This window comes from Leucoraja erinacea, chromosome 29 (genome assembly GCF_028641065.1).
Source record: "Leucoraja erinacea ecotype New England chromosome 29, Leri_hhj_1, whole genome shotgun sequence".
NCBI classification, from domain to species: Eukaryota; Metazoa; Chordata; class Chondrichthyes; order Rajiformes; family Rajidae; genus Leucoraja; species Leucoraja erinaceus.
The window spans coordinates 11,597,309-11,625,252 of NC_073405.1; the positions used below are offsets into that span (position 1 = coordinate 11,597,309).

The 27,944-nt window shown below is 40.9% G+C and overlaps 1 protein-coding gene across 4 annotated transcripts; it reads right to left on the reverse strand.

The window, feature by feature from the left end:
* Positions 1–7,869: 7,869 nt before the first annotated feature.
* On the reverse strand, positions 7,870–27,944 carry hmg20b (high mobility group 20B). Of its 4 annotated transcripts, XM_055658610.1 has the most exons (12): positions 27,779–27,942; positions 26,408–26,540; positions 25,912–25,959; positions 22,476–22,527; positions 20,109–20,253; positions 18,355–18,564; positions 17,923–18,043; positions 16,234–16,271; positions 15,443–15,521; positions 12,048–12,263; positions 10,363–10,495; positions 7,870–9,158 (listed from the first exon to the last, which is right to left on the reverse strand). In XM_055658610.1, the coding sequence occupies exons 4-12, from the start codon at positions 22,511–22,513 to the stop codon at positions 9,146–9,148; spliced, it is 993 nt and encodes a 330-aa protein (XP_055514585.1). In that variant the 5' UTR covers positions 22,514–22,527; positions 25,912–25,959; positions 26,408–26,540; positions 27,779–27,942; the 3' UTR covers positions 7,870–9,145. The 4 variants fall into 4 exon arrangements, with proteins under 4 accessions (XP_055514585.1, XP_055514586.1, XP_055514587.1 ...); XM_055658611.1 differs by lacking the exon at positions 26,408–26,540; XM_055658613.1 differs by lacking the exon at positions 7,870–9,158 and having other exon boundaries at positions 10,359–10,495; positions 27,779–27,944.

Genomic DNA, 27,944 nt, shown 5'->3' on the forward strand with positions numbered 1-27,944 from the left:
TAGAACATAGAAAAGTACAGCACAGGGATAAGCCCTTAAGCCTACAGTATCCGTGCCAAACATGATGCCAAGGTAAACTAATATCCTCTCTCCGCTCATGGTCTATATCCGTTCATTCCCTACATATTAATGTGCCACAACCACTGGCAGGGTGTTTGAGGTATCACACTTTGTGTAAATCTTTTTACCACACACATCTCCTTTAAACTTTGCCCCTCTCACCTTAAACGTATGGCCTCTAGTCATTGAAATATCCACCCTGGGGAAAAGGCAATGACAGTCTACCCTATCTATGCCTCTCATAATAATTTTATATACTTCTATCACATCTCCCCTCAGCTGCTGACACTCCAGATAAAACTATTCAAGTTTGTCCAACCCCTCCTGTAAGGATACTGACTAAGGCCATTGGACCTAATGTCCATCATGTGGTTTCTTTCTGAAATTATATTCATATTTTTTGCTTCTTGGGACTTTTTCCAAGTTAAAGGCATTATTTAAATCAAATTGGTGGTCAAAATCGGAGAAATTCATAACACGGGTTTATTAAAAAAATACCTAATACCTTTTTCCACACGAAGGAAGACATATTTAGGTTGCTCATGTTAAACTCAAAGAGAAGATATTCAGCATCCAGGGTTAGTTGTGGAGATCTCCAATGTACCCGAGAATGGTGTGTAATTATGATTTCAGATTAACTGCAACTTAAGGGTTTATTTTTCTGTTTGTTCTGAAAGCTTGTGGTCATTTCTACATGCCATGATGCAGAAGATTGGCAAGAGGCTTCAGATGGTACCTGAAATAAGATGATTGTTAATTTCCCATTGGAAACTGGAAAACGATTGAGAGTGGCAAAAAGGCGAGGGATGAGGGAGCAAGATTTATAAACAATGTAAAAATGTGGGGAGCAAGATCCTGAGGGGCAACGTTTACATTCAGTGGGTGTTGGGTATATGGAATGGGTGAGGAGATAGTAGAGGGAGGGTACAATAGCAACATTTAAAAGACATTTGGACAGGTGCAAAGTTTTCGTTATATTATTTATTCTGATTACATATTCTGTGCTGCAGCAAGGAAGAATTTCATTGTCCTATCAGGGACATATGACAATAAAATACTCTTAACTCTTGGATAGGAAAGGTTTAGAAGTATATGAGACCAGGCGAGCAAATGGGGCAAGCCTCGATGGGGTATCTATGTCGGCATAGATAAGTTGGGTTGAAGACCCTGTTTCCATGCTGTATCTACAGAGTAGTTTCAGACCCAACTGGAGTGATATTAATTTCTCTGACTTCGAGTAACCCTGGCATTCCCTCTCTCTACATCCCTCCCCCACCCAAGTTGCACCAGCTTCTCGTTTTTACCCAACAGCTAACAATGGCCTGTTTCCTTTATAATCGTTACTTTTTTTGTATATCTTTCATTGATTGTATCTCTCTACATCATTGTCTATATCTCTCATTTCCATTTCCCGTGACTTTCAGTCTGAAGAAGGGTCTCGACCCGAAACGTTACCCATTCCTTCTATCCAGAGATGCTGCCTGTCCCACTGAGTTGCTCCAGTTTTTTGTGTCTTGCAACTGGAGTGACTATCGTTTAGAAACTTCTTGCACATGAGCAATGTTTCCATATTAGTGTGGCTTAAATCTACAATAAACGTTTTCTTCTTCTTGTGTATGGCGTGCATTCTAAAGTTGTTCTATTTGATCTATTTGTTTGTGCACATTGGGTTGATTGCATTAGTCGAAAAAGGGTGGGCCACGTGAAGGTTGCATTCTCCCACCTCTACAATAAACTGAACATAACGCTCTTGCCAGCAATTTAATTAGGGTTGCCGATCCATTCTCTGTTGGCCTGTGGTGAATTGGACTGGGGTGTACAACTCTTAAACATTGCTTATAATAAAAAACACTAGAGTACTGGATATCTGAAACAAAAATGGAAAAGGCTGGAAACAGTTAGCCCGTTGGAATCTTCCTCCAGAAAGATGAAGATGTTAATCATTTCCCTTTCTGATTAGTTCAGACTTTTAAGATTCTGTATTTATTTACGTGTAAAATTAGATATTTTCAAAGAAGCACTATTAACAGAATACATATGGAACAAAGGATGCCTCAACTTTTTAAACACAAATGGAAAAAGTGGATATATGCACTATTGTACAACAGCAAACTCACCTTGGCTGTAATGGGTTAATTTTGTCATGTCAGTCCTTTTCACTGGTGAACGAATGCCTGGCACTCACTGTCACTGACAAGTTACGTTTAATCATTCGTGAGCAATTGCTACTCAGAAAAATGTCATTAAATTATTTCCAGAATGTCAAGCGAACCTATTAAGTGACATTTCATTACTTTGTGAATAGAATTTTGGTTTTTGCACTTGTTAATTATTTATATGGTAATAATTCACCCTTTTAGTTCTTGGTCAATCACCATTCCTGAAATAATGCCTCTTTTTGGAGGGCTCTAATGTTGGAACTACTTCCATTTTACGTGACTGAATCCTCACAATAACGATAATGTAAATAAAATGTTGAATGATTTATCCGAATTTACTGCTGTACTTCATTTCCCCACATTCCCCCAAGAGAGAAAAAGAATTACATGTTGGGACTATTAATGCTACCACACCCTATAAATAATGGTTATAAGAGATGCCCATACTATGTTGCCTAAAATACTGAAAACACAGCCATTTCCCGTGTTTAATGTGGGTGCCATTTGAAACGCAGTCCCAGTGGAACCATTTCAAAACTGTCAAATCCTACACTCTTTATACTCCTTCACTGCACCAGAGGTCTCCAATCATACATCGTGACTGCTGTTGATACCTTTGAAACACAGTGAAAGCAATGAATCAAGGTTTATAGTTATGACTATAGACCTGTCAAATGTGGTTACATTCTTTTAAATTGATAAATTATGTTATATGAGTTGCAGATGGCTCAGGATTTGCAAATTGAGCTAAAATGACAGTTTACGATGTTTCTGATTTATGCAATCATTTATACTGTAACTTATCCAAATTAACATAATGCAATTCACAAAGAAATGTTTAATTCATTTGAAACAAACTGCACGAATGCATCAGAAATAATTGCAGTATGCCCTTAAAGGTACCCTTTATAAAGTTTCAACGTAAACATACCTCAATGTATTGGAATTTGAATACGCAGCAGCACTGAAGGGAGGAGCTATGGCTAAGTTCTCCTCAGCTCCAAGTTTCTGATCTAATCAGAATTGGGAAACTTTTCTGAAGATGCTGGGGACAAAAGCAAAAGGTCCTCCAGAAAGAAGTATATAAAATTATGGGAATCATTGATATGGTAAGCAGAACCTTTTCCCCCCAGGGTGGACATGTCAATGACTAGAGGGCATAACTCCAAGGTAAGAGAAATATAAAGAAGAGGGGCGGTGCATGTTTTTCTTAAACACTGATGGCGGTGGATGCCTGGAATGCGCTGCCAGGGGTGGTAGTGGAGGCAGATATTATATTGGCATTTCGGTGGCTTTTAGGTAGGCACATGGATATGCAAGATCATGCGTAGAGATTAGTTTATTTTGGGATTATGTCTGGCAGAGACATTGTGGGCTGAAGGACCTGTTCCTGTGCTGCACTGTTCTATATCAGCCAACCATGAACCACCAGTTTTAGAGTATCTGTCTCTGGTTTTCAAAAGTTGAGAAGTGTCTAAGCAAAGAAACCACCTATTTTCTTTGATGCATGCATTTCCGGGGCAAACCATTGAGGAAAAAACCTGAATATTTTAGCAAAAATCTTGTGAATTGCTGGTACAGAAGTCTATATTTCCACATAGACATTGAAACTTGTCCCATTCACTGTATAAAGTTAAAGTTTATAAAGTGATTTACTTTTTAAAATATAACTAAAATTGACACTGCACACTGCAGACGAATGGTGAGTAAGGCGCCCCTAAAATTGTTGCGCTATCGTGTACCATTTTGGCTGTATTTCGGGAACAAACATACATACAAGATGAGACTTGTCGATAAATAATAACTGGGGTCCCAGCACCGAGCCTTGCAGCACCCCCCTAGTCATTGCCCACAGTTCTGAAAAGGACCTGTTAATTCCTACTTTTTGCTTCCTGTCTGCCAACCAGTTCTCTATCCATGTCAATACCCTACCCCCAATACCATGTGCTCTAATTTTGCACACTAATCTCGTGTGGAACCTTGTCAAAGGCTTTTTGAAAGTCCAGAATAACCACATCCACTGGCTCTCCCTTATCCATTCTCCTTGTTACATCCTCAAAAAATTCTAGAAGATTAGTCAAGCATGATTTCCCCTTCATAAATCCATGCTGACTTCGACTGATCCTGACACTGCTTTCTAATTGCGCTGTTGTAACAATCAACTCAAGCAGCTTTCCCACTACCGATGTAAGGATGACTGGTCTATAATTCCCCGTTTTCTCTCTCCCTCCTTTCTTAAAAAGTGGGGTTACATTGGCTACATTAGTCCACAGGAACTGATCCAGAGTCGAGAGAACATTGGAAAATTATCACCAATACATGCACAATTTCTAGGGCCACCTCCTTGAGTACTCTGGGATGCAGGCCATCAAGCCCTGGGGATTTATCTGCCTTCAGTCCCATCAATTTATCTAACACGACACAATAGGTGACGTTTTGGGTCAGGACTCTTCTTCGCAGATTGCGGGGGGGGGGAAGAAAGAATTAAATCTGGAAAAGTGCCTGGCAGGTAATAGGTTGATACAGGCGAGTAGGGATTTTTTTGATCAGCAGGTGGTTGGACAAAGGCCAGGGATAAAAAGACAAGGCACTGTGAGACAAAATGATTGAAGAGTTGCAAATTATGAAGCTACAGGCAGATGGAAGGGGAGGGGGGGAAATGGGTCTAGGTGGGGCACAGGGAAGGGGAGGGGGAAGCTACAAACAGATGGAAGGGGAGGGGGAAGAAGAAGGGTGAGAAAGGGGGTAATGTAGTTATCCAAAATTGGAGAATTCAATGTACATTGGGTTGTAATCTATGGAAAGTGGAATAATGAGGTGCTGTTCCTCCAATTTGCATGTTACCTCCCTCTGGCAATACAGGAGGCACAGGACAAAAAATTGTGGATGGGTAGTTTTGGATAGGTTTCTTTTTTCTTTCTGTATTAGTTCTATATGTTCTCCATGTTACCTAAAATATTTGCAATTTTGCATCAGTCAGAAAATTAAGAATTTTCCATAGTTCTGGACATATTCAGCCCAGGAAATTTATGTCCTCTATTCCAGAACATGATTTTGACTAAAATCGACATTGTTACTCCATTGCAATAATCAAGGAGTCTTGAAGAATGGTCTCGACCCAAAACGTCACCTATTCCTTTTCTCCAGAAATGCTGACTGACCTGCTAAGTTACTCCAGCCTTTAGTGTCTATCTTCAGTTTAAATCAGCATCTGTAGTCCCTTCCTACACATCAAGGAGGAAGGGACTACAGATGCTTTGCATTGACTGGGATGAAAAATAGGGATCTTCCTTTACTGGTGAAATAAAATTTCCCTTCTGTTTATTGTTAAGGAACAAGGGGTTCTTCAGCTGTCTTTGCAGGTATCTCCCACCAAACATAAAAAGTGGACAATCTTCCACTATGGCATCACTTAACATGCGGAAGAGACAACTCGGGTTTCCCAAGAATTTATCACTGCTTCAGTGCATTCTTCCGTGATATAGAATGCAGTTGACATCCAGATGTATACAGGCAACACCTACATCCACCTTTCTACCATTTTCCAATTTCTTGACAAACTGACTCTCTGATACTTGTAGTTGAGTTATAAATTTTAGCAATGCCAGCAAATATATTTGTTTTCCACCATGAACACCGACCTTTTATTATCGACTCCCTTCATCTTGGGATTAATCCTTCAACATGAATAAGACTGAAAAAACGTATTTATTATTCAGACTCTTCATCAAGATCCACCGCAATAGAAAGTTTTATCCCGTTTCACACTGCTGAAAGATTACTCATGTTTTTGTCACCTAACTTTAAAAAAAAATACCCTCCATGCCAGCTTCCAACACCAATCTTGTAACACAACCTTCACCTCCACCACCAAATCACCAACATTCAACTGGAAGTGCAAATGGATTAATCATATTGTATCTTCAAAGGAACCTCACCATCACAGAAACCTGTCAGCCAGTTTTATTCATTCGGTGAACTGTAAAGATATTGCTGAGAGCACTGAACAGAGTTCAGAACCAGATAACATTCCGTCAACTATACGGAAGATCTCTGGAACTATCATACATCTGCTGCAAAATAAGGATTTACAAAAAAGTATATTACCTACCTATGAGCAAAGCAAAGTGCTGGAGTAACCTCGAGTAGTCAGGCAACATCTATGGAGAGGATGGATAGCCGACATCTTTGGATTGTGGGAGGAATCCAGAGCACCAAGAGACCAAACTCCATATAGACAGCACCTGCGGTCAGGATAATAAATGGGACTCTGGCAGTGTGTGGAAGCAACTATACCGCTGCACCACTGTGCTGCCCTTCTTCAGACTGAAAACATATAACATAAAACAGCACAGGAACAGGCCCTATGGCCTTTTGCACTGAACCATATGCTGAACCGATCTCATCGACCTGCACGTAATCCATATCCCTCTATTTCCTGCATTTCCATGTGTCTATCCAGAAGCCTCTTAAATGCTATTGTATCTGCCTCCACTACCACCCCACTGCAAGTGGGGTGACTTGTGCACGGACAGTCAGCACATGGTCCTTGACAGACGGACCTGGGTCCAACAGCATGGTCTCCACCACTGTTGGGCGTCTGTCCCAGCCACAGATTTGTTCCACCTTCTCAGCCGTTATGGCGCTGTACCTGTCAGCCAGCCATCAACCTCTGTGTGTCGTACCGTTGTTGAGGTCTTCTTCTTGGGCCACTGTTTGTCAGCACCTCCCCTCATCGATGACCCTGTCAAGAACATAGCTCCAGGTGGTTATTTCTGAGGATGTGAGGCACAAGCAAGCTTCTCCACCATGACAATGTGATGACTCTCAGAAAAGCTGGATCAAGCTTTCATATCTTGGAAATAAGTATTGTGTTAAATCTTTCTAAAAATAGCACAAGAATAATTGAGACAGTTTATTAAAATTAAATGAAGCCTTGTGCAATCCTTCATGTTCAGTACATTGCAAAACATACAAGACCTCATCTTCCCCATAAGATTGCCTTGTTCCTCTTCGGCTATTTTTTTTTAAATCAGCAAGCTTTGTTTAAAACTCATCCTTTTGATACACAATGCTAATTATGTGCAAAAACTATTACTCCCTTTACTTCCATTATACTGTGTAAATTAATCCGATCATTGATGCCTTGGCAATAAATTTGCAGAATTATCATTTTAGAATTTACGCCAAGAAATAATCCAACTGGATTTTAATTTTTCATTGTTCCTTAGGGAATAATGATTAACAGCATTCAAAATGAATTTCCGACTTGTAGAGTTGTAAAAGTTAATGAAAATTGGTAACGGTTTCCACACACAAGGACATGTCAGTAAACACTATCATGAAGTGTTCTAAATGTCACCGTAGAACTTGTTTACAGAACTTGATAGTTAATGTAATTAAACAGATATCATATAGATATTTTATGGATAATTTCCGATCAGTTCAGAGTACAAACTGTACACCATTTGCAATCTGATCAAGAACCTTGTTCATGTTTTTTCTTCTTTTGTGCTGAATTATTATCCTCTTAGAGGTCTCTCTGCTAATATGTCATTACCTTGTACTTAAAACATTTCAACCTAATCATTAAGCAGAAATCCATTACACACAACTATTGAGGTCTCTTTCTGTCCAAAAAGGCAAGAGATTTGGGTGCACAGTTGTTTATTTTACACTTTTTACAGTTACACAAAAGAAAACAAGAGCATGAACAGTATAGTGTCCTAACTTAAAAGTTAAATGATGCATTTTAAAAATACAACATTGTGGGAAGGAGAGGGGGTGGGGGGTGGTGGGGTTAAAAGAGGAAAATACTCTAATATTACAAAAGTCTTAATAAGTGCCAATGGAAAGTTAACTAGCCGTCTTTAGCATCTCCATGGCTGCTTGGAGAGCAAAAATGTGAAAAGGGAAATAAATGTAACGGGATATTTTAATTTTTCATTGTTCCTTAGGGAATAATGATTAACAGCATTCAAAATGAATTTCCGACTTGTAGAGTTGTAAAAGTTAGTGAAAATTGATAACGGTTTCCACACACAAGGACATGTCAGTAAACACTATCATGAAGTGTTCTAAATGTCACCGTAGAACTTGTTTACAGAACTTGATTGTTAATGTAATTAAACAGATATCATATAGATATTTTATGGATAATTTCCGATCAGTTCAGAGTACAAACTGTACACCATTTGCAATCTGTTCAAGGATTAAAAAGGCAACATTTCTGAAGGACAACTGCATCATTGTACCAAATGAAAGAATCCACAGTAAAACTTGAGATAACTACTGGCACAATCTCCATGTCCTGCTATATTTTCATGAAATTTTGAAGATAATGTCACAGGAACTGTTTTCTTTCATATCCTAAGACGCTTCAGGATTTTTGTGCTTACTTTCTTACAAAATAACATTTATACGCGACGTAAAAATATTCTAAATGATTAGACACTTTTCTAGCATTCTTACACAAGGATGATAATGAACCGTGTAAAGTACCATCTCAAAATTAAAAATATCGAGTTATACCTCTGAATTAAGAAAAAGTGAAATTCTCATGGTTTTGGTTGTAAAAAAAAATCCCAGTTATTTAATGGAAATAGATATATTTATAAAAATGATACAATCCAAACCCTTAGTCATGAAAGCCCAAAAAGGTTTCTACTTTTCCACATAATTCACATACCCCAGAATACCATGCACTGATAGAATTCAATCATAACTTCCATACAAGGCAATATTATTAAAATCACAGACATCCTAGTATAATAGCAAATTCGGAATACCAAAGGTGTGCAATAATCAAAGACCAAAAAGATAACAGTTTGCATTATTTCCCACATTTTTCTCAGGTTCCTTAAATTGGATGCTGCAAGTAATCCAATACCAAGGACATGGTCATTCTGGGAGTCTTCTTCCCATGTTCATAGTTTATCACTGAAAAGGCAGAATTAAAAACAGTAATTTCCATCTTTTTACTCCATTACACTATCTACTATTGTAACGGCAAATTTCCGACTCTTCCAGTGTCCTCTTTTCCGTTGCCATTACTACACAGGTAAGTAGGAGTGACCTTACATAGACCAAATAGACCAGATCTTCCAGTTGTTATTTCCAGTTTAATTGGTTGTTCATTGAAGTAATTGTACAAACAAAGAGATGAACGTACCAGGTTTTCCTTATCCTGCATACAGGTTGTAGCAGGCTGTTCTCCCGGGTCTGGTGAGAACTGTATGCTCTCCCTCCCCGTGTCTGTCACTTCCAGTCCCGTCTGTCTGTCTGTCTGTCTATCTATCTATCTATCTATATACTACTCTGTGCATCTAATGACAGCCCCAAAAGTGTCCAAAATAATACTGCAAGATATATCTAGACAAAATAATATAATATGCCAACAGTAGCTAGCCTAAACATAAATGGCTCCTAAAACTATGATTATGCTTAACACGAGTAAAACATTAATCCCAATTTATATGAGGAAAGCTTAGATTTCAGGAAATTACTATCTATGGGCCTACCTATTCTAAATCTCATTACCAGAAGCTGCATCTGAATGGCGATTTCTTTAAAAAAATGATTGATATAACATAATTAAAGACTTGTCCCACCCCTGGTTATTCCTCCTCCCCCCCCCCCCCCCCCCCCCCCCCCCCCCCCCCCCCCCCCCCCCCCCCCCCCCCCCCCCCCCCCCCCCCCCCCCCCCCCCCCCCCCCCCCCCCCCCCCCCCCCCCCCCCCCCCCCCCCCCCCCCCCCCCCCCCCCCCCACCCCCCCCCCCCCCCCCCCCCCCCCCCCCCCCCCCCCCCCCCCCCCCCCCCCCCCCCCCCCCCCCCCCCCCCCCACCCCCCCACCCCCCTTGGGCAGTGGATCTAGAGGCTTGGAAGTACGTACCAGCAGACTCAGGAACAGATTCTTCCCCTTAGGCTTCTGAACCTGTTGCATAAGATAGGCTACTGTCTGATTCACCCCCACCCCACTGTAGACTTTACAGCAACAATTTGCTCAGGGTGATAACACCATATTATGAAAGCTCTGCTCCCACAAGTTGACTCAATACTCTGAAATGGTATCTGAACTGTGGAGGATGGGAATGGACAATGAATTAATAAAAAGTAGATTTCCCCATTTGCTTTTAAAACTTACCTGTCTAACTGACTGATGATCTCCTGCACCCTTCCAACTAGTTTTTCATATTCTATGGGGCTGCTCTCAATGATATTGTGAAGTTTGGCCATGTAAACATCCAGTGTTCCTTCAGTTGGCGTTTCTCCAGTGCCTAGTTACCAAACAAAAAGTAATAGATAGGAATGTCTAGTCATTTTGAAATTGCAGCCAGATTAAACAGCTGCTTCAAAAACATTTATATTTTCTCTGCTAGGCTGGCAGAAAGAAAATGGCTTGCCTAAATACTTTACAATTTATGTCATCAGGTAGTAGACAAAATACAAATCCCAAATCAATGTTGATGAATTTGACAAAACAAACCAAAAAGATGGATAGACACATGGTGGCACAGGTGTCTCTATCTGGTTACCAGGCACCGCCCTGCCCGAGGTCATTTGTGGCCAGCCCTGATTTGTCCTGGATTTTTCTCACCTTCAACTATTCACCCCATCGCCACTTTCAGTTTGAAGTAGGGTCCCAACCCGAAACGTAACCAATCCTCAACATGGAAGTAGCTCTCCAGTGTGAGAAGCTGCCATTTAACTTCCTCAAAAATTACACAATGCAAAAGAAAATACCAGGCAGTTATAAATTTTGATATTTTAATTCCACTTCTTAGTAATTCATGAATGGAACAATTGCATTAAAGTTATCATGCTCAGAGACTGGTGGGAGATAGGTAGAGACAAAATAAAAACAAAACTAGAAAAGGAGGGGGAGGGGGGGGGGCGCAGATTAAGCCATAAAGCCAGATAGGAGGGTGAGGGCAGAGATGGAAACTGAAAGATGACAGGTGGCTGGTGATGCTGGAGTCCATTAAGTAAACAAGGTGGACCCAGAAAGGGAAGGCAGATGGACCAGTTGATTTAACCTTATCTTGCACCTGTGTAGTCTACAACCTAACGCTATGACACAGCATGTTCCAATTTCGGGTAAACCACACTCCCCAGCTCCTTCGCCCATTCTTTCACTTCCTTCTGATTAACCACATACTACATCTTCTGGGACTTCAAACCCCTCCTTCAACTGACCCCACATGCCCATCATCCTTCTCTTAGCTGGACCCACTTATAACCTTCCACACTTATCTAATTCCAACTACTGCAGCCTCTTTTATCCACTTATCACATTTCAATTACTATCCTCCACCCTTCCTTCCTCCCTCCTGGGATGTGCGCACTTTTTTCCTTGCTTCTACTCATCACCCACCAGTTGCTGTCTCGCGACTCCACCTCTTGCCACTCTAGCTGCCTATCAACCCCCTCCTAGCCCTGTCCAACCGGCACTTGCCTCAGCCCCTCCCTCTCACCTCTTTATAATGCCTATCTCCGTCCTGATACTCAGTCCCGATACAGGGTCTTGATCCGAAACATAAGACTTCCCCTTTCCCTCTGATGCTTGACCCAAGTTCACTTGCAGCATGTTTTTTCTTGCTCCAAATATTCAAGTTTAGCACCACCTACCTCTCTTCGCCTCCCGGATGAATACAATGCAGCGATAATAGAGCAAATACCAGGAATGTCCAACCAAATTTAAAAGGCTAGTACCAAGATAAAAAACATACTTCTATCTACTCTAATTATTTAGAAAGATCTGAAAATTTACTTAAGCAAATGGTTGCTTCTTTTAGTACAATTTTCTTTTAAACCTACTCTGTTTCTCACCTGGAATGGGAACAGACGCAAAGCTGACAGTCAGGGCTTGCCGTACAGCTTGTAACTGGTGTTGCAGTGTCAACGTTTGTCTCTCTTCCAGTGCCAGCTCCTGCTCCAGTTTCTCTTTGGCGTTGTTCATACTCTCAATGTGTTTTTGTAAGATAATATTCTGCTCTTCAAATTCAACATTTGACTTTCTTAATTTTCGCAATTCTGATTCACGCGCTTCAAGAAACAGAAACAAATATTCACATTTTCAGTTTAAAAAAAACAACTTTTCCATTAAATATTTGCATGTTCCAGAAGATGAGTGTCAGTTTCCTCAACATTCTGTCCCAATTAAATAACGTACCTTCAAAAACAAATATACTGCCCAAGTAAAAACCAATAGATCTGTGTTTCAGACACGGCCAAATAACATAGCAAGTACCAGTTTAAAGACAAGAAAATCCTGAAGTAACTCAGCAGGTCATGCTTCTCTGGAGAAGATGGAAAGATTACCTTTCTGGTCAGGACCCATCTTCATATTGATTGGAACAGAGGGTAGGAGGGGATTGAACGCTGGGAGGGAGGAGGGGCAGGATAGAGCATGGCTGGTAATAGGTGAACACAGGCAATGGGGGAGGGTGGGGTTGATAGGCAAATTATTGGGCAAAAATCAGCAATGAAAAAGATCGGTGATAAAAGAGATGACAGTCAGAAGAAATGTCTCGACCCAAAACGTCACGCATTCCTTCTCTCCAGAGAAGCTGCCAGTCCTGCTGACTTACTCCAGCATTTTGTGTCTATCAGAGAAGAAAAGACAGGTGTGGTCTCAAAAGCATAATTGTGAACTGTGATGCTCAGGGTCAGAGAAGTTGTGAAGCGAACACTGGTGGACATCAAGGGTAAAACAGTAAGGATTTGGAGCTAGCAGTTACTACTAACAGCTTTCTCACACAGATCTGGCCAGCTCGGTGGCAAGAATTTAGTTTCTGACCACAACTGCTATCAGTTTAATAGGCTCTATAAATTGCCCAGCAATTGTAATATTACACAAGAATGTTGACAGACTGCAATCACCCTAAGCACAATCTATCCGTTTAAGTTGTGCTAAATATTGAAACAAAACACACACACACAATTAAAGTTGAAATTGAAATATTAAAAAAGAATTTTGAAAGCAACATTGTTCAAAATCAGATTATGAAATCAGATCATGAGAAGAAATTGCAGACATAAAATTGTTTATTTGAAAAAGGAGTAACAGGCTGAAAATCAATAATTATGGCTCAATAGTCTGGCTTTGTGACAGATTTGATGTCACAAAATACAAGATTTTCAGCGTTATATGCCATAGATCATAATTATCTTAATCTAAACCAAAAATACGACATATGTTGGAAATCAGGTGAAAACAAAATATTCAGTAATTATCCAGCATTAAGGCAAACGCATGCTCCTTTTTTTAAATTCTAATGAAAGGTTATCAATCCAAAACAGTTTATTTTTTCATTTGAAGGTAGACACAAAATGCTGGAGTAACTCAGCCGGCCAGGCAACATCTCTGGAGAGAAGGAATGGCTGATGTTTCCGGTCGAGATCCTTCTTTTATTTTTGCTGATTGACATGAGTATTTCCACCATTTTGTTTTATTTCATAAATTCTTAAAGAGCTCTATCTAACTCTCTCTTGAAAGCATCCAGAGAATTAGCTTCCACTGCCTTTTGAGACAGAGAACTCCACAGATTCACAACCCTCTGTGTGAAAACACTTTTCCTCATCTCCATTCTAAACGGCTTACCCCTTATTCTTAAATTGTGACCCCCGGTTCTGGTCTCCCCCAACATCGGGAACATGTTTCCTGCCTCTAGCGTGTCCAAACCTTTAATAATCTTATATGTTTCAATATGATACCCTCTCATCCTTCTAAATTCCAGAGTATACAAGCCTAGCCGCTCCATTCTATCAACATATGTCAGTCCTGCCATCCCGGGAATTAACCTTGTGAACCTACGCTGCACTCCCTCAATAGCAAGAATGTCCTTCCTCAAATTTGGAAAACAAAACTGCACACAATACTCCAGGTGTGGTCTCACTGGGGCCCTGTACAACTGCAGAAGGACCTCTTTGCTTCTATACTCAACTCCTCTTGTTATGAAGGCCAACGTGCCATTCGTTTTCTTCACTGGCTGCAGTACCTGCATGCTTCCTTTCAGTGACTGATGAACAAGGACCCCCAGATCCCGTTGTCCCAACTTGACACCATTCAGATAATAATCTGCCTTCCTGTTTTTGCCACCAAAACATATAGAATGTTTTACATATAGAACATTGCTCAACTGCTTTATTCACCACTTTGATCAATATCCCACACAGCTCACAACATGGACACTTGAAGCCTGACCTTCCGAACTGCTGCAGATGATTGCTGAAGACTGATGAAATAGGGTGTAAAGGTTTCAAATTATTTTAATACAAAGGAAACAAAAGTATTTTAAATACAGCCTCCAGGACAATACTGATGTTGCAAAGTATAAATTCATCCCATCCCAAAGTATAAATTCATCACATTAAGGAATGTGGTTATGTCCTTAACCGCAAATTGGGAACTTTTCCCTATATTGTGCTTTCCCGCCTTTTTTTTTATAGCCTCGGACCTTTCTTCTTGTTGGAAAAATTATTAATATTTACTGTATTTAAATAAGAATCTCACTTGCTTTCTAATTTGCTGTGCTGCAATTACTGAATATTATATATTTTAAAACTGCAACATTTATGGTTGTTACGAATTGCTGGGCGAACTCAGCCAGTCAGGCAACAAGTTGTGCCGCTGCCGGTCGGAACGCCTGTTGAATGTTTAGTAGAGTGTTAAATTTGTTCATGATACATGTATTTTTTTATTTTTTTTTAAAATTTCTATTTATTTTTCATGCACACTGAATGGACACTGGTTGAGTAACGTTTTTTTGTTTCCTCTGGGTATGCGAATACTCAGGAAATGACAATAAAGATATACAATACAATACAAACATCTGTGGAGTGAATGGTCAGACGACATTCAGGATCGGGACCATTCTTCAGACTGTCATTTCCCTCCACAGATGCTGCCTCACCGATTGAGTTCCACAAGCACATTGTGCTTTCCACCACCTGCAGCTCGTTACATCCCCTATATCACTGACAGCAGTTTTTTTTCTGACAATGAGAAGTTTTAGCCATCTTGGACATTTAAACACATCCCAGCAATATTTCAATGCTGTGGCAGAGTGGCAGAGACCAGGAAAATTGATCAAGCACAAATCTGCAGTCACCTTGGCTTGCATGCCTCAGTTTCATTATGTGCATTGGGCCAAACTCCAAGCAGAATTGTTCTTAGATTTCCAAGAGAGCACACAATGCATAATCAACCCGTCTCAAAATACCTTTGGTTTGGTCAAGGAACTCTTCTGTAAAAATTGGAGTGTCAAACATGGAAATCCTGTCTGGCGAATCATCGGTGATCTAAATTACAAAAACAGAAATTGATCTAGAAAACTGATGTTTTGTTAATAATTTTTCAAACTTAACATACCAAGCTATCACCGAAGTGAATCAACTGTAAAATGAGTCTTAAGGCAATGATGTACCAAAACCAGATGGGAGAAGTTGTCAACTATCATTAAGTTACTTCTCAGCTGCTTGTCATGATTAAAGCTCCCATTACATCAAGTTTACAAACAATTTTAACATAATAATTGATGTCATGGACAAACTTTCATAGAATGAAAGCATTATGGCAGAGGGAGAAAACAGGGCCCAAGCCATCATGGATTTCAGTGGGAAGCCCATCGTACAGATTAGGAGGTAGTGGTGAAGGCAACTTGTTTGGAATTATTTTATTTTAAATTTGGCAATTTTCAAGTCTGTGCATTTTAATTAACTTTAAAACATTTAATAAATTGGAGACATGTTTACAATAATTGCAGAGAGGTTTTGAAACTGGTAAAAGCTGAACCCTGTGCTTTGCCTTCAGTTCAAAACCTCTCAGGAGTGTCCCAGGAGAGTGTTGCTGCAGTATAGGCTCACAGCCTAGTTGCCATCCAGACTCCAGGGTGCAGAGGACCAGTTCATTGTCAAGGGATTGCAGGGACTGGCTGGTCCAGCAAGGTCTGGCCCCTCATAAAAACAAACAATTTTATGCTGTTTCAGTTAATCAAAATGTTTTATAGCTCACCTTAGGGACTGGTCCATTAACACCTGACCATAATTCTTCTGAAATTAATAAATAAATAAATAAATAATCAGATCTCTTTTAAATTAGAAGCAACATAACTTTCAATACATCCTTAAATTCAACATGCTTTACAGCGATACTGTATTATAAAATGTCAATTAATGAACAAAAGCTTGGTCAAAGAGGAAGGTTTCAAAGTGATAAAAGGAGGAAAGAGGAGGAGAAATATTTGTAGGGAATTTTAGGGCGTATAACGTAGTTTGCTGAAGACACTGCAGCCAAAATGTGGAGAGAATTGGGGTGCAATGATCACAGGTGATTGCTGGTTCAGAGGAAGTCTGACAGCGAAGGATTTGAAAACAAAAATAAAAATTTTAAACTCAATGCTACACAGGGAGACAGTGGGAGTAGTATTGTATTTTACCCAGGCTAGGGAAATCAAGAACCAGAGGACATAGATTTAAGGTGAGAGGGGTAAGATTTAATTAGAACCTATTTTCACTCATTGGTTATATGGAAAGAGCGGCCGGAGGAGGTAGTTGAGGCAGGTACAATCAGCTGGAAAGAATGCAGACAAGATTTGCAAGGATGTTGCCAGGACGCAAGGCCCCAAGCAGCAAAGTAGGTTGGGCAGACTTTATTCTTTGGAACGCAGGAGGATGAGAGGTGATCTTATAGAGGTGTAGAAAATCATGAGGGAATAGATTGGATGAATGCACAGGGTAGGGGAATTCAACATAGATTTAGGGGAGGGGAAAGATTTAATAGGAACCGGAGTGGCAACCTTTTCCATACGGAGGGTATATGGAACAAGCTGCTTGAAAACGTAATTGAGGTAGATACTATAACATATAAAACACACAATCAGCAGTAAGAGAACACTCTTGCCAGTAAGAATAGTCTATATTCTTCGCAAAGAATATCCCAAAAATATTTCAATCCGCTCCCAAAGAATAAGAATTTTCATTCTCAAATTTTGCCTCTTCTACAGAGACTTTGATATTTACCAATACAGCAGTTTGCTGTACAGGAAGTAAAGATGGTCCATGGAATACAAATCTTTGTACAGACGCACAAAGAGATTAGAACAAACAGGATTGAAGGCAAAAGGTGTATAATAAAATGCAAAATAAATCTTCAATTGTCGATGTCTTGTTGCAAGAATAATACTGTACTTTTAAAAAGTCAGTGCTGTCACTGAGCCTGTATAAAAATGGTTAATTGAACAATGCTTTCTTGTACCCATTGCTTCATGGAAGTTCATCTTAAATCAGTGATTTAAATAATTCCACCCACAAAAGTTGCAATAGTGTACACCGTTGAGGACCAATGAGTCCCAGTTTCCACATTCAGCTCCACACTTGTGGCTGCCTTAGCAATCACAAAGATAAAAGTCTCCCTAATAGCATAGGAGTTTCACTGCAATGTTAGTGATGTACAGAAAAAATTCTCACTTTAAGTTCTCAACGTTTGTACTGCTTTACATTTTCCCAGATATAAAATTGAATGACAGCTGTTGTTTTACCTGTTAAATCAGAAGTTACAAGTGGAACAACCCAATGAATGCTAACAACTCAAATAATAAATGTTGGTAACAACTTAGTTGCAAACCAAAGAAACAGTTGTGCAAATGTGAAGATGATTTAGCAGTGTTGATTGATAACACTGTATCCCCATCCAGAATCTTACCTTTCTTCAGTTTCTTCTCTTGGATTTGTTGTGCAGTCATCTTGAATGCTTCAGTTAGCTGAAATTCTTTGAGTTCCTTTAGATATTGTTGCTTATCTTTTTCTGCTTCATCCAGATAACGCTAAGACCGAAGAAATTAAAAATGTCAAATCACAACTCCATGGTGAATGAAAACCATTACTGTAACATGTATAAGAAACGCAAGCCTGTGTATCATTAGTTTTCATCCTGTTCAACTCACAGGGAAAGCACTTGGCATTCACAGAGCTTTCCACTTGTCATTTGTTTCTGGTTGTTGCCACTATAAACTGTTGCTTCTTGATTAATACCACAGTACAATAGCAATTGTGACTTCTCATCACAAATGTAATTTGTGTTTTCTTGATTTTACATTGGTAGGCCTTAACTACAATATAATTGTAACACACATACCTGCTTTTCCAAAGGAGGAAGTTTGCTCCATTCATTCCCGAGCATGCGGGTGATTTCTGGGAACGGCAGGTCCGGATACTGCATACGAATTTGCTCCCGGCGCTCATTGAGAAACCTGACATACCCAGTTACTGGGGCTTTAGGACCATTAGGCAACACTTTCTTCCTCTTCTTTCCTTTTGGCCAGCCCCGCTTTTTCACTACACGTTGCTGTAAGACATAGTAGTAAAACTCTGCAATAATAGTGGATAATTTCCTTTTTTAAATCTCAAAAATAAGATAAAATCCCTACATTGCATCTCTAATCAGAACACAGGTGCTTAGTTGTCAAAAATTGAAGCAGCATCTTGATCAGTTGGGCAGGCAGACTGAGGAATGGTTTATAGAATTTAATACAGAGAAATGTAAGGTGTTGCATTTTGAGAAGTCCAACATGAGCAGGACCCACACAGTGAATGGTAGGGCTCTGGTGAGTTGTCACGCAGAGGAATCTAGGAATGCAGGTACATAATCCCTTAAAAGGGGCGTCATGTGGTAGATAGGGTGGTCAAAAATGTTTTAGGCACATTGGCCTTCATCAGTCAGAGTATTGAGTATAGAAGTTGGGAGGTCATTTGCAGTTATACAAGACGTTGGTGAGGCCACATTAAGACAACTGTGAGCATCATGTTATAGGAAAGGTGTGGTCATGCTGTAAAGGGAGCAGAGAAGATCTGCAAGGATGTTGCCAGGACTCAAGGGCCTGAGATATAGGGAGATGTTGAACAGGCTAAGGCTCTGTTCCTTGGAGTGCAAAACAAAGAAGGGTGTTCTTAGAGGTGTACAAAATCATTAGAGGAATAGATTGAGTAAATGCAGAGTCTCTTGCCCAGAGATGGGGAAATCGAGAATCAGAGGATAAGTGTTTAAGGTGATTGGGGGAGGGGGGCAGGTACTATGCAATTTTTAAGAAACATTTAGACAGGTACATGGATCAGGCAGGTTTAGAGAGATATGGGCCAAAGACAGGGAGGTGGGACTAGTGTAGATGGGACATGTTAGTTGGTGTGGACAAGTTGGGCCAAAGGGCCTGTTTGCATGCTGTATGACTCTATGAAAAGATCGCCAGTCAAAACTCACAATCAATACCCACAATTTTGTAATTTGATAAACTGTGGACGGTTCCGACAAATTAAAGAGCACATTTCAAGGAATAGAGCCTAATTCTATTTATTCATGACAATGGAACGATTACAGGAATGCACTGGTCCTATATTTAGGTTTTCCTGTAACACTTAGAGGAAAATGGTATGCAGATTAACTAATGCAAAATAATTTGTATGGAAGAATATTTGAGTATCAGTAGGACAATATATATAGAACACTCGGACACACCCAAATCCTTTGGTAGTCAGAAACGGCCAAGTTTTCTTTCTTCCAAAAATAGAGGATGTAAAAGATTGCTCAGAATAAGATAGGTATAGGGTTGTAGGTTGTGTTTGGAAACTATAATGTTGTTAGGTGCCCAGTGGGCATAACAATCAATATTAACATAGCAAGTAAATCTGACAAAGCCTAAGTCAGCACATTGAAATTACACTAGATCTGATTCAACTCATTCAGGTTTAAACTATTACTCATCAGATCTTACACACACGACTGTTACTGGGCACCACCCAATGATAATGATGTACATTTAGACAAACAAAATGCTGATAAACAGAATTAAAGGATTTCAACATTCTAAACAAATCAATTTCTTTTCATTTATTTACCTCTTCCTCCCCATTATTTCCACCCCCAGCTACATTTTTGTCAGTTTGCTTGAGAGACGGTTGACTTTTGGAACTCTCAACAACTTCTTGCTTAATGACAGCCTGCAACACTCCATTATGATTGAAGGCTTTAGTGGCCAGGCTCCTAAGGATTAAATATACACAGGTAATACATGTAATCTAATACTTTAAAGCAAAGTAAAACACTCTTCACAGCACACATCTCACTCTACAATAAATTGTACTCATAACTATCGCTGGACATTCATATGCACAATTAAAATAAGCTAACATTGCTTAAACTTATTAGTTGGGCCACTTTTTTTAAAAAAAGCTCTGCATACCACTAAATGGTGCAGTTTAACTAAACAATTCAATGCGGATCACATTCAAAAGCATCTACATGATGTGCTGTTTCAAGAAAGAGATATCTATCATCAAGGATCCCCATCATCCAGGCCATACCTTCTTCTCACTCCTACCATTGGACAAGAGGTAGAGAAGCCTGAAGTCACCAGGTTTAGGAACAGCTATTTTGGTACAATCATCAGGTTCTTGAACTGACCTACACAATGCTAACCTTACATTAGCAAAAAGAAAAACAATACAGACCACCTCTTGCAATACTGTGACTTGTTTTCTAATTCTGTTTTGCACTCATGTGCAAAAGGATATACTCGAAGCAGAGTAGACGCAGTGGAGTTTTAATAGCCCAATTTCTGAGACAGTGGAACTATCAAATAACGATAGATCAAGCTAACGTGGTTTGTATTCACTACAGCTTAGAAAAATAAGGGGTAAAAAGGTCTACATTTTGACAGTACACACAAATTCCTTAGTGGATGTGGTGAGAATGCTCCCTGGCAGGTTAGTCATGTACAAGGGGGTCGGTCACAGTCTCAGGTTATGGGGAACTATATTTACAACTGAGATGAGGAGAAGTTTCACCACTCAGGATGGAATTCTCTGCTTCAAAGAACTGTAGGAGGCAGTTTCTAAATATTTTTTTGGAAGGAAGCCGATACATTTTGCAGTATAAAATACATCAAGGAATGGAGGAGGATGGGAATATGATAGAGATGGGTGTTTAGCCATGAACATAGTGGAAGATAAGGTGCAAGACACTGACCAGCAAATGTACAAATTCCAACTTTATTAACGTCTCTTTGTATCTTCTCTGCATTTATCTTTTCTAATATTTGGGAAGGGATGTACATCCTTTTTTCACTGTCAAAGTGGATGACGTTACATTAGACCATATTTAAATCTATTGCTTAAATTCTGCCCACACACCATCACTACGTCTAAAATGCTTTCCCCTTTTAGCATCAAACGTATTATTCTATTGGCCATCTGTAGAATTAAGGCTTTTGACATCCGTAGAATTCATTATTTGAAATCTGTGATACAAATAGCAAAACCACTCTCAAATTGCCTGTTCTATTTCTCTCCATCCTATACCCCCAGTCCAATCTCTCCCGACCTATGTCCAAGATACCTCATATGCACTTTGTCTCTTCAATTACTTCCAAGCCCCCACTCCCTCATCTTTACTATGGACGTTCAGTCACTCTACACTTCTATTCCCCACCAGAAAGCCTTAAAGCCTGTCAGTTTCTTCCTCGACCACAGAACCATCTAATTTCCCTCTACTAACACTCTACTCCACCTAGTGGAGCTGGTCCTCACCCTCAACAACTTCTCCTTTGACTTCTCCCACTTCCAAGGTGTAGCTACGGGCACCTGCATGGGCCCCAGCTATGCCTGCCTCTTTGCAGGGTACATTGAACAATCCCTGTTCCAGGCATACACTGGCCCTATCTCTGAACTCTATCTCCGTTACAATGATGACTGCATTGGTGCTACCTCCTGCAACCATGCAGAACTCATGGACTTCATCAACTTCACAACCAATTTTCAACCTGCACTGAAATTTACTTGGACCATCTCCGACACCTCCCTCCCCTTTCTCACAGTCTCCATCATAGGAAATAGACTATAGACTGACGTCTATTACAAACCCACTGACTCCCACAACTATCTCGACTACACATCTTCCCACCCTGCTTCCTGGAGTCTGAAGAAGAGTTTCGACCTGAAACATCACCCATTCCTTCTCTCCTGAGATGCTGCCTGTCCTGCTGAGTAACTCCAGCTTTTTGTGTCTATCTTCTTGTTCTATTTCCTACTTGTTTAGCTTTTAATTTTTATATTAAGTCTTTAAGTATTTGGAAATTTTTATCCTCCAAAACAAAAATGGCAATCAATTCAACTGACAGAAATCTTTAAAAATGCTACTAAATCTACACAGCTTAAACGTTTTCAAGAATGACAATATCATAGAAACACATAGAAACATCTACTTACCCAGCCATAACTATAGATGCTTTATTATTTTGCGACATTGTTATAGAAGAATCTATGGCAATAAGAAATTTAAATATTAAATATCTACATCTCACGGTGTTATTAATCAGAATAAAATATGTTCATGCCAGAAATAGTCCATTCGGCCCACCGAGTCTACTCCGACATTCAATCATGGCTGATCTATCTTTCGTAGGTCGACACAAAATGCTGGAGTAACTCAGCAGGACAGGCTGCATCTCTCAACCGCATTCTCCTGCTTTCTCCCTATAACCTTTCACACCCCTACTAACCATGAGCCTGTCACTCACCGCTTTAGAATAATCCAAAAACAGCCTTCACAGCCACCTGCAGCAATGAATTCCACAGATTCGCCACCCTCTGGCTAAAGAAAATCCTCCTCATTTCCTTCCTAAAGGCACGTCCTTTTATTCTGAGGCTATGCCTTCTGGTCCTAGACTCTCCCACTAGTGGAACCATCTTCTCCACATCCACTCTATCCAGGCCATTCATTATTCAGTAAGTTTCATTGAGGACTCCCCTCATTCTTCTAAACTCCAGCGGGTACAGGCCCAGAGCTGTCAAATAATCAGCATGCACTAACTAGGTATGTTACAAAACCTACCTGAATCGTCATTGGGAATCTGCCCACAGCCAGGTCCGTGATTTTGGCGGCGGTGTTGGGAGGGGGGAGGGTTTAAAACGCGATTTTTTAATAAAAGGTATTATTAGTGTTTTATAGGCCTCGATTAATATGAGTTATAATAATTTTTAATTACTGTCTCATTCCGCAGCTCTCTCGCAGCCCCAGGGTTTTTTAAAGCAAACAATTAAAGGTATGTATTATTTTTTACATAAATGGTTGGCATATATATAACCCTAGAATATCAAGTTATCTATAGCGAGTAGTTCATTTTGGGCTTTTTATATCCCGCAGTATTTTTCTCGGCATTTGATGGCACTAATCCAGCGCGATGTCACGTTCTAAACCAGCGCGTTCACATGATCATCCCTGGGACTATTCTCGTAAAAAAATTCCTCTGGATCCTCTCCAATGCCGGCATAACCCCCTCCTCAGATTTGGGTCTAAACTGCTCACAACACCCCAAATGCGGTTTGACCAGTGCATTATAGTTTTAGCATTACATTCCTGCTCTTATATTCTAGTCCTCGCAAAATGAATGCTAACATTGCACGTCTTCCTTACTACCGATTCAACCTGCAAGGAATCCTGCACCAGCACTCCCAAGTCCCTTTGCACCTCCGATTTCTGAATCCTCTCCCCATTCAGAAATAGTCTAGTTTACCCAAGCACATGATCACACATTTTGCTATGCCCTATTGCATCTGCCACTTCTTTGCCCACTCTCCCAACCTGTCCGAGTCCTTCTGCAATATAAACTATAATTAGAAATGTTACAAAAATCTCTCTTCACTTTCTTAATTTCCAGTTCCTAATGCAATTACTGCTAGTTATTAATCAGGCACCCTTGTCATTAAGTGTTCAAGAAGGAACTGCAGATGCTGGAAGATCGAAGGTACACAAAATTGCTGGAGAAACTCAGCGGGTGCAGCAGCATCTATGGAGCGAAGGAAATAGGCGACGTTTCGGGCCGAAACCCTTCTTCAGACTGATGGGGGGAGGGAGGGGGAGAAGGAAGGAAAAGGGGAGGAGGAGGAGGAGCCCGAGGGCGGGCGGATAGGAGGGTGAGAGGAGACAGCTAGAGGGTTAAGGAAGGGGAGGAGACAGCAAGGGCTATCAAAATTGGGAGAATTCAATGTTAATGCCATCCGGACGCAAGGTCCCCAGGCGGAATATGAGGTGCTGTTCCTCCAATTTCCGCTTTTCCTCCAATTTCCGCTGTTGCAAAATTGGAGGAACAGCACCTCATATTCTGCCTGGGGACCTTGCGTCCGGATGGCATTAACATTGAATTCTCCCAATTTTGCTAGCCCTTGCTGTCTCCTCCCCTTCCTTAACCCTCTAGCTGTCTCCTCCCACCCTCCTATCCGCCCGCCCTCGGGCTCCTCCTCCTCCCCTTTTCCTTCCTTCTCCCCCCACCCCCCATCAGTCTGAAGAAGGGTTTCGGCCCGAAACGCCGCCTATTTCCTTCGCTCCATAGATGCTGCTGCACCCGCTGAGTTTCTACAGCAATTTTGTGTACCCTTGTCATTAAATTTTTTTTGCCACCGGGTGGCGCTTCATTGACAGCCTCGCCTTCAGTCTGTCTGTCTTTCTCTGGTTATTTTTAGTGTGTTTAAAAAGTATGTGAGGTCTTGATAGAGGTCTTTAAAATGATGAGAGGGATAGACAGAGTTGACGTGGATAAGCTTTTCCCACTGAGAGTATGGAAGATTCAAACAAGGAGACATGACTTGAGAATTAAGGGACAGAAGTTTAGGGGTAACATGAGGGGGAACCTCTTTACTCAGAAAGTGGTGGCTGTGTGGAATGAGCTTCCAGTGAAGGTGGTGGAGGCAGGTTCGTTTTTATCATTTAAAAATAAATTGGATAGTTATATGGACGGGAAAGGAATGGAGGGTTATGGTCTGAGCGCAGGTATATGGGACTAGGGGAGAATACGTGTTCGGCACGGACTAGAAGGGTCGAGATGGCCTGTTTCCGTGCTGTAATTGTTATATGGTTATATGTGTTAATGTTCTCCGGTTTATTTTATGTGGGGGGTGGACAGGGGAAACATTTTTTCAATCTCTTACTTTGCCGGAGATGAGATTGTTTTCTGGATCTTATCTCCGGTCGCTCTACGACCTTACATAATTGAGCTGGAGTCCTTGCTCGGGACTGACTTTGAGCCCCACCACGGGGCGTGGACTTACCATCGGAGCCAATTCCTTGCCTGGGATCGACACTCCGCGGGCTGCGGACTTTAACATCAAGGAGCTCGCAGTCTCAGGTTGAGACCTACGTTGGGAAGCTCCAAAAGCCGCACGACGTTCGACTAGCCCCGACCCGGTGTAGATCGCCCGGTGCGAGGGAGCTGAGATTTCCACCCCCCCCCCCCCCCCCCCCGATGCAGGAGCTTGATTGCCCCAAAGAGGAGGCCCTCCGCCAGCTATAGGGGTAAGATCGTCCCATCAACTGAAGGTTAGAGGCCCCCGACTGCTGGAGGACAAAGAAGGGTGAGATTAAACTTTTTTCGCCTTCCATTACAATGAGGATTGTGGAGGATTCACTGATGTGGATGTTTATGTTAAAATGTATTTTGTGTGATCTGTTGCTTTTTATTGGTATGACTGGATGGCAAATCAAATTCCTCGTATGTTGCAAAACATACTTGGCTAATAAAGTATGATTATGAATTATTGGAACACTGGGATAAGGAATGCCAGGTACAGATTCAGTTTTTAGATGGTGATTAACAAACTGCCACAATGGATTTCCACACTCAGACTAGTAGCAAAGAGCAGAAGTTACCAGATCAATCTCTCTCCTATATTCAGCTCCATCCCACAGGATAGTTTCCTGCAGATATAAATGAAACGGGTGAAGGAAGAATGAATAAAACGGAACGTTATATTTGATTGCTATCAGGAAATAGGTATACTTGTACTGAAAGCAGAAAAGTCTAAAATAACACTGATGCTCATGTAGTCAGTTTAATCTTGCTAAGTTATTCTGATAGGCTAAAGTAAATTTTTGCTTACAAATATTAACTCAAACACAAAAGTCTCCACTATTGGTCCAGTACCCAAAAAGGCAAAAACAGTGCACGATTTCCATGTCAAACATGACGCCAAATTAAAAATAAACTCCCCTGCCTGCACGTGATCAATTTCCCCCAATTTCCTTCACACTCACGTCTTCTTAAATGCAACTTTCAAATTTACAAATCACAACCAGAAAATCTGGGCAACAGAATAAAAGATTAATTCTTGAAATTTGTGAAGTAAACAATGTATCTTTATTTCACCTTTAATTTCTTGACACAGACTTCACCACTTTGCATGAAAGAACATCATCGTACGTTAAATTTTCTTGGAATGTACCACCTCCATGGTCTCCCACCAGCACTGTAATGCAGGAGTTGCCTGCATTCTTAAAATCTTCAGATCAAAAATTATCCAAACAAATATTCTGTCAATTTTAGAGTTCATTCAAATCTAATCAGAACAGTGAACACGTCACCCCTTTATTCTATCTTTTTCATGTTTATATTGTAAATATAAATATTAGAGAAAACACTTTTATACCATTAATACTAAAAACATTAGCATGTTATGTTAGACTTGACTGTTGCAACTTTCTCTATTCCCCTTTCTCATAACATACACTTATTCCAAACTCTGCTGCCTGCAGCCCAACTCTCACCAAGTCTCAATCATCCACCAACATTGTAATCATTTACTTAGCTACATGTCATAAAAACATTTTAATTTCAAAAACGTTCAATGCCTAGATCCTTCCAACTGTTATAAATCCACACGGATCTCCAAAAGAAATGCTCCTCAGATTCTGGCCCCAAATGTACACCACAATTTGACTAAACCGCTATTGGTGTCTTTGTCTTTAGCTGTAATAATTCCAAAAAGTATTTGAGAAAGCTTCTCCCTAGATAGGTATTCACCGTTGTCCTTCCATGTGCCTCGGCATCAAATTTCAGATCAATAATACTTGAGGTGAAGCATATGTGGGATAGTCTGAAGAAGGGTCTCCAGAGATGCTGCCTGTTGGTAGTTACTCCAGCTTTTTGTGTCTTTCTTTGGGGTAGTCACACCTCATTGTCCTATGAACACCACCCATGGCCCTGCCCGATCTGCTGCAGGCTAACAGTGTTCTATGTATGTATGTCAGCATTGCCCCATGCTCTGGGCACCAAAATCCCAGCTTTTAATCATAATAATACTTTATTAGCCAAGTATTGTTTTGCAACATATGAGGAATTTGATTTGCCATACAGTCGGGGCTTGTCGAATGTCTGGCATTACTACAGCCAGGCATTAACCCAATCATTAGCCAGGCACAGCTCTTGGCCTTTATCGGATATCACCCCAGCACTATCACAGCATTTACCCCGGGAACATCCCTAGCCTTTACCCCGGGCAATGCCCCAGCCTTTCCCTTGAACTCTACCGGTGACCTTCTGAACCCCAGACCCCGCGCGCATGCGCGGCCCGGCTCGGCCGTTAACCCACTCTCCTCTCGCCGTCCCCACAACCTCGAGCCTTTTGGTCCTCATTTACTCAAATAAGGACAAAATAAATCAGAGCCCGTTCGCAGCCGCAAAAAAAGGTTCCTCCCCGTCGGCCCTGACTCGGTCTATAATTACCGATCCTCCGCTTACCGCTCGTTAACACGCGCTGATTCTGCAGCTTCTTCGTTGCTCGCCGTTAACTGGAGGTTGCGGGTTCGTTGCCCTTCAGTGGCACCGACTACCGACCACCCGCAGCGCCGCGTCTGTGTGCAGCGGCTCCGTCAACCAAGTCGGCGACCGGAAGCACCCGCCCACC